General features: G+C 49.8%; 3 protein-coding genes across 3 annotated transcripts; 1 reads left to right on the top strand and 2 right to left on the bottom strand.

The window, feature by feature from the left end:
* Positions 1–1,319: 1,319 nt before the first annotated feature.
* On the top strand, positions 1,320–2,096 carry BROUX77_004520 (uncharacterized protein; the record flags this gene model as incomplete). Its single annotated transcript, XM_073749292.1, has 1 exon — positions 1,320–2,096. The coding sequence occupies one exon, from the start codon at positions 1,320–1,322 to the stop codon at positions 2,094–2,096; it is 777 nt and encodes a 258-aa protein (XP_073604977.1).
* A 237-nt stretch (positions 2,097–2,333) lies between these two features.
* BROUX77_004519 (uncharacterized protein) lies at positions 2,334–3,774 on the bottom strand (the record flags this gene model as incomplete). The annotated part of the gene is made up of 2 exons (XM_073749291.1): positions 2,334–3,656; positions 3,730–3,774. 2 exons carry the CDS (start codon positions 3,772–3,774, stop codon positions 2,334–2,336), a joined length of 1,368 nt encoding a protein of 455 aa, XP_073604976.1.
* Positions 3,775–5,610: 1,836 nt separating this feature from the next.
* On the bottom strand, positions 5,611–6,624 carry BROUX77_004518 (uncharacterized protein; the record flags this gene model as incomplete). Its single annotated transcript, XM_073749290.1, has 1 exon — positions 5,611–6,624. One exon carries the CDS (start codon positions 6,622–6,624, stop codon positions 5,611–5,613), a length of 1,014 nt encoding a protein of 337 aa, XP_073604975.1.
* Between the last annotated feature and the right edge of the window lie 7,581 nt (positions 6,625–14,205).

Genomic DNA, 14,205 nt, shown 5'->3' with positions numbered 1-14,205 from the left:
AAAGCCAGACTGCGACAGTAATGAAGCCCGAGCACTGCCAGAGACGAGACAAGGGGGAGGAGTCTCTTACTAGCAGCTAAAGCTCTCCTGAATGGGCCAGGAGGAAGCGGATAGCGAAGGGGCGGGCGGGGACTGGGAGGTTTTCCTTGATATGGAAGAAAAGTGACAGAAAAAAAAACAGCCACCAGTTGATGAGGATCGTGAGGTGTTGATGAGATGAAGAAGAAGCGGAGAAGAAAAGAAAAAAAGAAAGAGGTGGCCGAAAGCACGAGGAAAGAGGACGAAAACTACATGTGGAAAGAGCCTCGCTGAGCACAATTGCAGTTTGTGGCTCGGCGCTTTCCTTTTGCTTTACCACTAGTTAGAGGTTAGGGTTTCCTCCAAGCTACATTGTAGCACTGCATATTAGAGGCTATCGACGCCATCTGGGCCAGACTCGATGCCAGACCCCGTTTTATGCATTATATACATGTGCACAAGAATCACACACCGGCCCTTCAACGACGTGGGACCTGGGCTTTTTCCTCCAGTACTCTCAATATTTCTTCTTCGTCTTTGCTATGCATGTATTCTTGGTCCTTGGCTTTTGGCGTGACACGTCTGCAGATAGCCCCCTTTCCGGGCTCCTATTCTTTGCCCAGGTGGGGTAACAAGACAACGTATATATGCATATGGACAAGCACCAGGTAAGCACAAGTAGTTACGTACATGTTTACATGTATCCACAGACTGTTCCGTCAAGTCGTGCTTGTGAAACCATGTCCTGTCCATGTAGAGCAACAGACAAATCAGATACATGTTCTGTCGTGGAAGATTAAAGACGTCAAAGAATACAACAACTACATGTTTTGTCGTGGTGCTGTGCCATGTGCGTACAAGGGCACAACGCACTCGTCCAGGTGCGTCAGTCTGCATGTCCGCTGTTTCTGTTTCCTCCCAAAGCCCTTCTTGATCTTGTTTCTGTGGCCGCCCACCCAAGCCCTGTCGCATGCAATTGGGCGTGCCTCAAAATAACGACAATTGAAGTGGTGTCGTGGGTATTGTGCAAGGAAGACAGGCGCCCCTTTTCCCCGTTAGCGAAACTCTCTCTGGCCCCGCTAAAAAAGAACTACGTGATATATTCATGTTCTTCTTCCTGTGGCTTAGTCAGTACACTGCATAAAAGAATGTCCTCTTTTAACAACCTCTAACCACCACATATGAAGCTCACGACATCCTAACACAGCATACAACACATCCAATTAATTCTGTAAGACTACCAACTTGATGCATTTTCCGTACACTTTATATCTCTAACATACCGGACTAGAATCATTGCAATGTCGTCAGGATTTGTAAGCAGTGGCAAGATCGAGGGCCATGACCCATCAACAGCCCAGTCCTCTGAAGCCTCTTCCATGCCACTTATATCCCACGCAAAAGGCACGCTTGGCAAGAACCAGGACGCATGGGACCAGGTACAACGCGAAGTCAACGCCGAGCGCGAGCAGCGCGCTGCCGAGCGCGCCAAAGCCATCAACGGCGAGGAGAAGAGTCTGTACGAAGTCTTACAGGCCAACAAAGCCGCCAAGCAGGCGGCCTTTGAGGAGCAGAACCGCCTGGGCAACCAGTTCCGCACTCTGGACGACGATGACATCGACTTTCTGGATCGTGTGCGCGAGGCAAAGCGCATCGAGGACGATAGGCTCAGGCAGGAGACCAAGGCCGGCCTCCAGGCTTTTCGCGACGCGCAAAAGGTCACGGACAAAGACTTGGAAAAGGCGGCTAGCGATGAAGAGCTGGGCGAGAACGAGTGGGCGATCGGGCGCAAAAAAAGAAAGTCCAAGGCGCCGCTGGCTCGGAGTGTGAAACGGAGGACTGGGGATGATGCTTCGACAGGCAAAGTGCCATCCGCACCAGAGACGGATACTTTTGCGCCTAGGCCACCATCTTCTACCACTCCCCCTCTTGCTGTTGCTGCTAATTCTGAACAAGGTGAGCCTGTGACGAAAGAACCGCCGGAAACCAACAAGCCATCCATCTCTACAAAGCCAAAGCCACCGCCAGAGAAGCCTGCACTGATGAGTCTCGTGGACTATGGATCTGATTCCGAATAGCTAGAAATGCCACCAGAAAAGCCAAGATAAAGAGGGAAAAAAAGAAGAGAGATTATCTGAAATTCAAACTCCTCGCCGCTATTTACTCGTACAGTTGGTGTGATGTGACCCTCGACTCTTTCGAGTCTTTGAGCAATGGTGATACATACAATAAATACATGGGATGGTATACATATAATCCAGGCACCCCTCTCCGTCTATTTTGCCGCGCCTAGCTTCTTCGTCGCTGCCGCTTTTCTACTCGTCATCAACATTGCTGATAACCGGTTTCTTCTGTGAGCCCTTGACCTGATGCGCACTCCAGTGCCATAGCTGTCTCAACGAGCCCTTGATCCACCCCTCGATCTGTTTCTCCGGCACAACAACCAGGCGCGCCTTCTCCTCGACCTCCGGCAGCAGCTCGAAGCGGCGCATGCGCTCCGCAATGCGCGCGTCCAGGACCACTTCGTGCTTCCATACGCGCTCCTTGGCAGGCTTGGCAGGCTCCTCGCTCTCGCCCTCGGCTGCCGGCTTGTCCTCGGCCCACACCCACTTACCCCAGTCGCGCTCTTCCCACGCCAGCGCACGCTGCACCTCGTTCTGGCCTGCGTGCTCATCGCCGTCGACGCTGCCGCCGTCTGTCGCCGCCGCGTCGAGCGCCCAGCCGCGGTGTGCCGCAAAGCACGCCGCCGCGACCTCGGCGCCCACCTCGTCGGCTAGCTTACGGCGGTTCATATAGCGCCAGAGGCGCGTAAACGTTCCCGAAAAGCCGAGCAAGTGCGGGAAGCGAACGGGTTGTGCGGGGTCGAAAGCAGCCGGAATATATCTCGGCACGTCCGCGTCCGCGTAGTCGGCTGTAGTGTTGTACGAAGGTGGCTGGGGCGGCCGCTCCTTTTCCTTCTTCTTTTCGCCAGAATCTTCAGCGTCCTCTGTAGCCTCGGGCTTTAGCGCTTCCGGTACCACTAGGTGTGGTGGGCAGTCCAGCGGGCCGAGCCAGCCCTCGTGCACGCCGCGGACGTACTCCTTCCAGGCATGGCGGCCGACAACAACGTCGCCGCGGATGCCCTGGAACTCGGGCAGGCCCTTTTCGCGCCTAAAGGCGTCGATGCGCTGGGCCGTGGTCAGGGCCTCTTGGGGAATACCCTCGGTCTCGCGACGGTGGCGGCGGATCTTCTCGGCTACTGCGGCACGGATGTCGCCCTGCCGGCGGCCCTGCACAAACTCCCAGTCCAGGCCCGAGTCACTCAGCACCGGCTTGATGTACTCGAGGTAGTAGTCCTGGGCGCTGCGCAGGGTGTCGCCCGGCGGCGCAGCCAAGAACACAGTCAGCCGGCGCGGGAGCTCGTTGCCGTTGGTGAGCGGCTGGCGGCCCAGCTCCGACACCACCTGGTGCCACTTGGCTGTGGCGCGCTTCTTCTCGCGCTTGTCGTAGATTATGGCTGAGGCAAAGGCGGTCGATAGCGTGAGGAAGATGATCCAGTTGCGCGACGGCAGCTTCGAAGGCAGGTTTGGGAATCCGAGCATCCGCAGCGCCGGGTTGCCGGCGGTGGGCTTTTTGTATGTGGCCACGGGCTCAGCGACCTACAGAACACTTGCCTTTAGCATGTGCATGGGCTTGGGGACTCGTTGGAGGGGGCAGACATCTCTGACTTACCGGCTTCGAAGCCTGTGCAGCCTGCGCGGACTGCTTGTCTGCCATGGTCAACGCAACGCGGGGTTACAGACAGCAGGGATTAAAAAAAGACACAAATGCCAAAGATTAATCGCAATAGACCAGTGTTTACTCGGCCTGAACACGTCCTCAATATTCAATCTCGCAGCCTCCTGGACGGCCGACAGAGGCCCCTCCATCAAGGGCCGCCGCCCACACAGTAGAAGGAGAAAAAAATGTGCGAGGCTAGGGTGGGTCAGCGGTCATGGCTCCACTTTTGACGACCATCCATTCCGTCCATTTCAGTGGCCGTAGAGAACGCAGCCTCGTCTTGACTTGCGTGGAATTTGGTGGACCAGAGAGTCTTTGTGATAGTTATGAGACATGCTATGGTTGGGATTGTCTTGTAGCTATTTGAAATTTAAGAGTATATGTTGGTCTGGCACTCTTCTTGTACAATAAAAAAGGATATCGGTTGGCAACCCTAAAACAACACATGGGCCGATAGTTGAAAACCACAATTTCTGCATCAATGTACTATCACCACTTTAACACTAAGCGATAAAAAAGACAGGACACGCGTCGTTTTAGGTATAATTAATAGTAGCCCTGGGGCAGAGTATGTATAAGAGCCGAGAAGAACAACAGGAGCAGAAACACTCATCCTCGGCGAAAAGTGAAAAATTGAAAAACGAACAAGATTCCGCACCAGTAAGACATAAGGCTTTCAAAACGGACAGGAAAGGGGGCAATGAAAAAATATATACGAAGAATAAAGATGCAGAAACCGAAACAGTAATCAGGTGAACTTTTCAGAATATTGAGACACAGTCCTGTTGGGCACGAGTCGCCAGAGTTGATTCAGCTGCTGTCTTTTCCAGGCCAGCGTACAAAACGAAAACACGGTGTGGAAATATTGTGTAAAGTCCAATGCTCATTTGAGCCAGACAGCCAACTTTGCCAGGTAACGAGCAAGCACAAGAACATAAAAAGGACTCCCTAAAAAACCATTGGCTTCAGGGAAACGAAGTGGAAGAAAGAAGGCTGAGACTCAGATAACGAACGTGTCGATTCACAAAACAAAGTGTCGTTGGTTTGGACATGGTCCACCAATAAGAAAAAAAAAGAAGGATAAAAAACAAAAAAAAACTCCTAAATCATTGTACTCCTCCAAAAAAAAACCCCAAAGATAAGCGTCATGCCACTGCGTAAAAAATAACAAAGAAAAAAAGGGCCTCGTCTGATGACCAGCTTGTCGCTGAACTCTCAGCTGCAGCTCCTTGTTCAAGGCGCTGGGGATGATAAAAGACGAAACAAGAAAATAAAAAGTGTGAAAAGGAGTAAAAAAAAACGGTATCCGCAGTCTATCGGGACGCCGAAGTCCAGTAAATCATGAAACCAATAAAACCCGAAAAGAAAATAACGCCGAAACAGTGCTGACAAAAAAGTAAACAAAAAAACTTGTGTTGGCATACAGAAAAAATGTGTGAAAATCCAGGAAGCAAAAACAAAGTGATCGTAGCAGAGTAGGTGATGCGTTTTGAGAAATGACCCGGACTGAAATGAAATATCGGGCAGGAAGAGAACAAAGGAAAAGAACTAGGCGCAGGAAAACAAAGACTGAATAAAGAAAAGACCTCCATGGTGAAAGAAGAAAAAGGAGAAGAGCCGCACAAACGTTACGTCGAGATTCCAAGGGTATCATGGGATGCGGTGCTCGAGCCGTTGATGCCAGTGAAGAGAGGATAGAGAAAAATGAGACAAAAGATATCCTGAGGGAAGAGAAAAAGGCTTTGGCAAGCGTGACGACGTCAAGGAGAAAAGACAGATGAATATGTAGGGACAAAGAAGAAAAAAAGAAAAATCGGAAAGCTTTTGTATCATCTAGCCAACTACAGCCTGGCTGTAGCTGTGAAGACCGGTTGTGTAGGCCTTATCCGCAATATGGCAGCCAGCACAGCAGGTGCAGTTACCCGACGACGGCTCCCAAGGGCTGTAAGGATAATGGCCATTGTAGCTACCCGACCGGCTGGAATAGCTGCCACTGGAAGGCTGGCTGGAGTGCTGGTAACTTCCATTGTACAGCTGCTGACCAAACCAATCATTGTAACGCGAGTTGACAGCACACGACGAGACGAGGTGCTCAGGAGTGGCATAGCCCGAGTCTGGCGGCGTGATGGGAGCATTGTTGTTGTGGTAGTTGGCGCTGCTCCAGTCGTAGTGGATGGCATCGGATTTAGTGCTGTAACGGCCAATGTCCAAGGAGCTGCGGCCGCCAGAGTAGGCAGAGAGGGGCGAAGCAACACCGCGGGCATGGGACGGGAAAGCAGTCTGGATAGCAGGGAGATCGGAAAGTTTACGAGCCATGGCAATGGCACGCTCAGCAGCACGAGCTTCTTCTTCAGCAGACTTACGGCTCGCCAACCAGGCCCGCCAATCTGACAGCCATGCCTGGTAGTCCTTAGTCTTGTCAAGGTTCACATACAGCTGCCAGTTGCAGGCTGCGAGCCACTCGTACTCCAGGGTGTTGAGTTCAGAGACGGGAATCGAAGTAACCTCGGACCACGACCGGTTCTGAAAAGTGTTGTCGTCGAGGAACTTGCTCGCAAGCAGCAAAGCGACAGTGAGATACCGCCAGACCTCCCCTTCGCTGGCCTTGTAAGGGCCATGAACCTGAGGGTTGGCCTTGATGGTGTTGATCCGCTTTGCGAGGTAGTTCATACCAAGCAAGATGGTAGTGCTGGGGAGTCGGGTGGCAGTTAGAATCTGCGTGACGAACTTTCGAAAACGGTCCGAGACTACCGATTCAGGCATAACCACTCTGACGGCCATTTCGGCGACGTAGTCGGTCATGTGTTCGACTTGGTAGTCGAGGACAGCGCAGACACCTCCGGGCATATTGGCGACTGTGTTTTTATGTTCGAAAGTCAAGCAGAAAATTGGGATACCGCTTTCTAGGATGTGCGGCGTTTTGAGCGGTTCGAACAAGTCAAATATTCAAGACTTGGGTACAGGTGATTTTGATATCAAGTAATCAAGGCAGGTTGTTGACCAAAGCGGGATCGTGTGAGCAAGGCAGAACACCCCAAGCTCGACGTAGGGAAGTAGAGGGGAGTTAACGGGGATGTTTCCACGTTAGTTCTCGAATCTAGCCATGAACGTCCGGTTTTGTCGAGGTTTGAATGGACTTGTATAAAGTCTTCTCACGGAGAAGTGTTGGTGGGCAGAACGGTTCCGAAATGCGTTGTCGATGAGCCGGTGAACAGGTAGCAAGTGGAATAGTGTCGAATTTCAGAGAATTCAAGTAGACAAGCTGAAAATAGAATACTTAAATCCTACCTGAGCGACAAACGTTAGCCTCGTACTCTTGTTGCAGAAAGGGTAGTGGTGTTGATATCTTGGGGCATTTGCATGGCCCAACGCGATGTTTCAACTGCCATCAGCAGGCAGGCGGCTGGTTTCCAGACATACCTAAAGGTGAATCGATTCGTGGGGAAAAGACGATTCACAAGAAAAAAAAATACAAGTCGTTGGCGTTCGTGGCGGCAATAGAACACAACAAAGATGAAGCAGGAAACACGAGTCGGTGCCAGATGTCGTAGCCACAATTATGAATCAGGTGCGAGATGGGCCAACAATAAGAACTTTCAATGGGGATCTTCAATCAAAAGTCGTGTACTTTCGATGAAGCACGGGACTTGTTCGCGGGTCACTGGGCGCAGCAGATTCACAATCGAGGCTGTAGAATCCAAATATCAAGCTGGCCAGGAATGAAAACAGAGGCACGTAAAGGAAGGTAGAGTACAAAACAAAGACAACAAAACGAAACAAGCGAAGGGCAGTAATGAAAAAAAGCGAGGAAAAGAAGAAGGAAAAAACGAAGAAAAAGACACCCGTAAGGCCAAGATATGCACACACAAAACCTGTGGAAAAACCGTCAACGCAACAAGTGGAGGTCGATGGTTTTGAAGAGTATTGTCGAGGAAAAGTGGTACTTTGGTTGCGATGTTGGTTGTTTTATCGGAGGAGGGGGGAGTTTGGGGACGAGAAGTGCGAACTGAAAAGAAAGAAACAGAGAAGGGAAGAGGGAGCAAGATCAAGAAGACCAAGAACTCATGAAGACACAGGCTTACGGGCAAACGAAGAATAATAAACTAAAGTGTGTGTGTGTGTGGAAGTATCTGAAGTATCTGATGTATCCAAGTACAGGTACAAAATGTACAAGAATACAAGCAAGTGCCTGGGTTCCTACCTGCGCTTGACGTAGTACTTTGTACCCTGGCGTATGGTTGGCTAGTTGGTCTCTGTTTTTTTTTTTTTTACAGCCCGTTGACTGCTTTGTTTTACTCCGGGTTTGATTCTGAGTGGGCAGGATAGGAGAAGGCAGCTGCCCTAATCAGGGGTGCCGAAGAGAAACAGTGACGACAAAGAGTCGGCGGGTCGCTGCCAAAAGTCGGGGAAAAGATTTTACTGTAGGAGAAAAAAAGCGGCAATAAATTACAGAAATAATTGACAAGTCTCATCAACACAACAATGCGAGTGCGTGAGATCTGCTACCCGAGCAGAACTGGAGACTAGAAAAGTGGGTCTCCAGACAAAAACGAAATGAGGGCAGAGTGTGGGGGGTCCATGTCTGAGCTTGTATGCCTGCACAAGTACTTGTACAGCGGAGTTTGTATAATTGAACACACATAAGGATGTTCTGGTACTTGTGCAAGCACAGGTAGAAAAGCGGGTACAAGGTCTAGGAGGCGTGGCTTTATCGCCAGCGCACCACTTGTCCTTGTCGAGAGGGCAACGCCGGCCCCGGAAGGGGCGGTGGATATGTTCCTATGAGGAGTCTCCCATCAGGTGCAGTTTCTGAAATGGGTTGGCTTGGCTTCCCTAGTGCCATCCAGGTGAAGCGAGCAAAAAAAAAATCAAGGCCAGACCAGGCCAGTCCAAAACCAACTTGCGACTACGGTACAAGAAAGGGCAAGTCTCCACTAGACTCTGGCGGATGCTGTGGCTGCCCGGGCTGGTGATGCGGCGGTTTGCTCTTTCTTACATACATAGGCATGCGCACACGCATACAGCGCAAGTTGAGTAACGAGACCATGGGAGGGCAGGATTTTCACATCAGCAGATGGACGCTGGCTGACCTGACTAAGCTCTAAGGCCCTAAGACCCGTCAATATAGCGTAGCGCAAATGCGGGTTCGGGAGTGCTATTTGTGTGTGTAGAAAAAGTACATGTACAAAGACGATTTCAAGTAGGCAGTTAGTTATGTGTGTACATACTAGGTTGTACATACGCGACTACGGCTCCGACACGGCAACTGCACAGCCAAGACAGCCCCACGCTGCGTTTCACAGCCAGCGACAAAGAAAACCTCGTAACTACGGGAAGACAAACCCAGTAGTTACTGTGCTATAGCACGATAGCACAGGACAAGGACCCGTGCCTGGACTCGTGCCCAGCAGATGTCGTTGCGCGTTTTATGGCTGTGGCCAGACGAGACAGCCCAGGAGAACAGAAAACAGAAAACAAAAAAAAAAAAAAAAAAAAAAAAAAACATCGTCACATGCCTGCATGTATGGTATGGTGGGTGAGCCTATGGTTGATTTGATTATTTCAGGTGTCCCGTCCCTGGAAGACACGACACGGGTATAGTGCTTGAGCTTGACGACCTAGTGCACGACGAAAAAAAGATGGCCGGGCTCTTTCCTGTTGTCGGGTCGCTTTGTCCACCACGCTGCCAATGTAACCATGCCTTAGTCCAGTCCAAACCAAATATGTAACTGCAACTACTCTGGTCTGCTCTGCTGCTCTCTATTTCTACTTTTGTTCTTGTCGTCTGTCTGGTTGTTCTAGCGCCCATAAAAAAGGAGCAAAGGAGATCCCTGGCGCCAGCTGCACCTCACTTCGTCATGTCGGCCAGTTGAGTCGAGTCCAGTCGAGTCCAGTCGAGTCCAGTCGAGTCCAGTCGTGTTGGGTGCAGTGCGGTGCAAAACATGCAGGAGGATGGGGATCCAACCCAGCCGAAAAGAAAAGAAAAAAAAACTCCGAGCAGCACCGTGGGATTACACTCGTCTTCTACACGACGTCTATGTGTCCGTCAATTCTGGGACTTCGGCGCCTCTCGATCAACAGTTCAGCTAGCCTGACGCCTTCGAGCCATCTTCATTTGTGGTGTCAGCTTGCTTCAGAGGCCTTGGGCTTGTCTTCTCGGAAAATCAAGCTTGCACATAACTAGCACAAACAAGTGCCTTTCTTTGCCTTGACACAGACTCTCAGGCTCACAGACTCTCAGACTCACAGACTTGGCCCAAAATAGCCCCCCTCCCTGCCCAAGTAAAATGAGGCCTGAGGCCCCAAACAATGCATATGCAAGTTCCGCAGTCTGCTAATCACCAAGGGCGCCTTCCCCCTCTCCCCTTCACAATTTCATGCGGCACACATGTCCAGGTACCTAGAACTGTGCATTCATTGTACGAGGCTAGTGTGCCGCTACAGGGCCTAGACCCATCAGCTACAGGGCCTGGCAGCCTTTTTCACAGCGCTATTTACACTTGTACAGGTACTTGTATCCACTGCGCATTCGGCATGCACTCACAAAGAGGACATCTGATGCCCTCGAAATTGGGACCCACCTGAAGCCCCAGTAGGACTGGATTGAAGAGGGGAGGGCTCAACCAGCAGCTTTTTTTTCAAGGCCTAGCCATCATCTTTCCCAATACGGAAACGTTCAGACGTAAAATATAATATAACATGCATCGCTGTTCCCCGATGAGGAAGACTCAAGACGTCAAAGAACACGGCAACAAGATAAAATAAACCCTGCAGCAGCTTTGTGCGCAAGCGTGGAATAAAGTCAGACGGTTGGTTCAGATTCTTCACCTTTCTGGCCACCGAGATTGTTTTGAGTTAGCGCACTAACAGCTTCACCCATTTGCTAGGCGGTGCTAGTATTAGTGCAGAATCCGTTCTGCCGCTGCTGTGAAGCCCGTCATTCGACACGAAAGTCTCAGTACAGTCGGGAGCCATGCTTTTTCTCAACGGGAAGAAATTCCTTTCATTTCAATCAGGTGTCAAAATAGAAATAGTGCCCGACGGCCAAATTATGCATGTATGTATGTAGATGGATCGTAGAGGCGTTCACTCAACTTTATCCAACGGCCATCCGTCCGTCGTCTTGATCCCCTGCCCCAGGAATTGAAGGCCGGCATGGTTGGCCTGGCTGGTTTTTCCACTCAATTCCATCATGTCAGATAGGCGGTACTTCCAAAAAAAAAAAAAAAAAAAGCCTTGTCCATGTCACGACACCATCGACACTCGTGTCCAAATCCACAGGCAGCCATCGCCGTCCATCTACCTGATGGGCAAACTCGCTCGCCCGCACCTGCAAGCTTTTGCCGCCGAGTATAGTTGCAGGTTTCCCACGGCGAGTAAACATGGACATGGCCAAAGATGTCCTTAGCTTAATAACAGCTGTGTTATGTCTATGTGTATCCAGCAGTATAACCAGTCGTTATACGCAAGTGCTTTTTTCTACTTGTACACGTGGAACAACAGAACTGCGTTCCCCTCGCCCTGTATGTGCCTTGAGCCATTTAGGCGTCTGAGTGCCTCTTGGGCTATTTTCGAAGTGAGGAGAGAGGGGTTATTAGACTCGGGGAAAAAACCTACCACAAGCACAAGCACAAGCACAAAGCCAGCCGTTTTACCGGCTTCAAGTCTCATCAAATCAAGCCAAGTCAATCCATATCTCACATCCATGTGTCGTGTTGCATTTGTACTCTATACCTACCCGCCCGCCAATCATGGCCTACATCTTGTTTCTTTGTTAGTCGACCACAGGGTGTGACCTTGAAAAGAGCCAGGATTCTGTCTTCTGTCTCGTCCTCTTCATTTCTGTGCTTCGCCCACCCGAGAAAAAAAATCAAGCGAATGCCCAACGACTCACTGACTGACTGACAACCTCCCTTGGACTGTCGTATTCTACAAGTCCTTGGTTGATATTAACCCTAATACGGCTTGTTTGCATACTTTCGCGTTCCAGGCATTCGCCTTCACACCAGTTGACCAGTTTTGATCTTCAGGGTATGTACAACCAAGTACACTCTGGTACTCGACAGCCAAATTTCACATGCTTGTCCAAGGCTTCCTATAAATCGCCGGTCTTAGCCCTCCTTTCAAGTCAGGAGGCAATGTAAATAAAGGCGGTCATTGGAACATGTGGTGTCTGCCACCATCGTGTCTGTGTTTAGTCCGTCTCCCTGTAATCCTTGGCCTTGAAGACTTGTCTCCCAACTGTGAGCTAAATTTCGAGCCCTGGAAAAACAACTATAGGGTTAGGTATCATAGAAAGAACCCTTGTGGAAGCCATCTCCATCTGGTGGTACAAGGGTCAATATTCAAACAAGGCCCAGGAAACTCAACGGCCAGTCGAGAGAGAACCTCCCCTCAGTAGTGAGACAACCTTTGATGAGGGGGGAAAGAAGGGAGAAAATAGAGTAAGCTGCAAAGCCTAGAGACACAACATGTGTTCAATTTGTACAATTAAATTACCATTGACAGCCCCCATGCCAGTGGCTTTTGCGCTCAAATGTTGCTGAATGAGGCTCTGTTCTTGACGGGAGCTTGCTCAGGGAGCTGGGGATGACCATACATACATTCGTTAGTTACATGGTCATGAGCCATAGATTCAAGACAATCGACAAGCAGGAGCAAGAGCCTGCCCTGTGAGCTGGAATGGAAGCCCCCCTTTAGCCCGCATCGTCTTATTCTAGCTCTCCTTGAAACTCCCTTTTTTCTTGCACTTTTTTTCTGTGCCCGAGATTCACTGTATCTTGGAGGTCCTATGTTGACTATCAAACTGGCTATATGCAGCTCCCCTGCAAGCAAGAAGCAAGCCCACACCTGGAGGCAAGGGCATGACGGTCTGCATCATAGAAAGCGACCAGCTCAGTCTAGAAGGCGATTCCCCACGTTCAAAGGGATCGAGAACCCCTCACTAACAGGTTCTACACAAGTATAACTATCGCTGACATAACCGCTTCAAGGTGGTGTGAAACTAAATCACCAAACTAGAAGACGAGCAAGTCTGGAAACAATAGAGGGGGCTGGAAGACCTTCCTTCTACTAGCGTAGGACTACGGGTATAGTAAAACGCAGTTGACTATCTGTTGTCGTGATGCTCAATCTCTACAGACTCGCAACGCAACCCCCCACCATTTGATCAAAAACAAACCGAGTCTTTGCGGAGCACATGCCATTTTCTTTTGCGCGCATATATGTCACGATGTAGTATAGCATATACACGCTGAAAGAAGCCAAGCTGCCGCTGATGTCGGCGGGGTTCTCTGGTGTTCTCTTTACGATTATGCACCTTGCCCATGTGTATGTATGTACATACGTACGTACATACATATCATCCTAACTACACCGTACTACACTACATGCCTAGTACCGCCGACCCTGGCCACTAATGACCCACCTACTGCCATACTCCGTGCGCTTCTTGACAACTTATCTCTCATCACCCATCTCGTGATCCACGTGGTACTCAGTTTCCCGCTTGCTATTTGCCAGCCCACTGTTTCTACCCCTCCTCCCCCTCTTCATCTCCCCATGGTACATACAGGCTTAAACAGCTTTTCTGTTTTGTAGTTGCATTGACAACAACTGGGTTGTGTATTTGCTGTTAACTACATACAACATAACATATACACAGACTAAGTTTCACTTCCTTCGAGACCCTGCTGTGGCCGACGTCCTCTTGCGCCTGGTCCTCTTTTTTTTCTTCCTTTTCTGCTTCTTCATGCTCTCCGCATCTGCCACCGCTCTGGTCTTGTAGATTCTGTGTTGTAGTATTTCCGAGAGGCGATTAATAGCTGAACTTATGTACAGAGAAGGCAACGAATGGTAAGCATATTGAGTTTGTACATTGGCAAAGAATTTCACAGCAAACATGAATGACGTCACTGATATGGCCGCAAGACATTGCCATCGGCAGCTGCGGAGAGCCTGTGCCAGCTGGCATCATGGATCCACTTGAAGTACAATGCCATTGTAGCCGTGTATACCTGCATATTTTTTTTCAATTTAACTAGTAATACAAAAAGGGAAATTTGAAGGATGTCTTCTTCCCCCACTCTACAAACATGAAGAGTCATACCTGCAGCCACCACACACCGACGAGAAAAAAATGAAGTTTTTCTTCTTTTCTTTTCTGTCGTGGATCTAACTCGGCTGGATGTGCATTTCAATAACGGCCTCTTTGATAGTCGTAGCAGCTACCACATGGAGTAACTACATGTAGTTAACTAGCTAGTTACTTGTACTTGCACTTGTCCCTATTCAATCCTCCCTGGGTCTGTTCTTTCAAGAGCCACACTGGCCAGAATGGGACCCCTACTGCAGGTGTTTCTAGCTTTTTTTTCTTCTCAAGAGGAAGAAAGCTCCATGAATTGCTGAAGGTACGCTAGTTTGTGTTTG

This window comes from Berkeleyomyces rouxiae (assembly GCF_048999995.1).
Source record: "Berkeleyomyces rouxiae strain 22BRR77 chromosome Unknown BrBRR77_ptg000004l, whole genome shotgun sequence".
In the NCBI taxonomy this organism is placed as follows: Eukaryota; Fungi; Ascomycota; class Sordariomycetes; order Microascales; family Ceratocystidaceae; genus Berkeleyomyces; species Berkeleyomyces rouxiae.
This window is presented reverse-complemented; position numbering and strand designations above follow the sequence as displayed.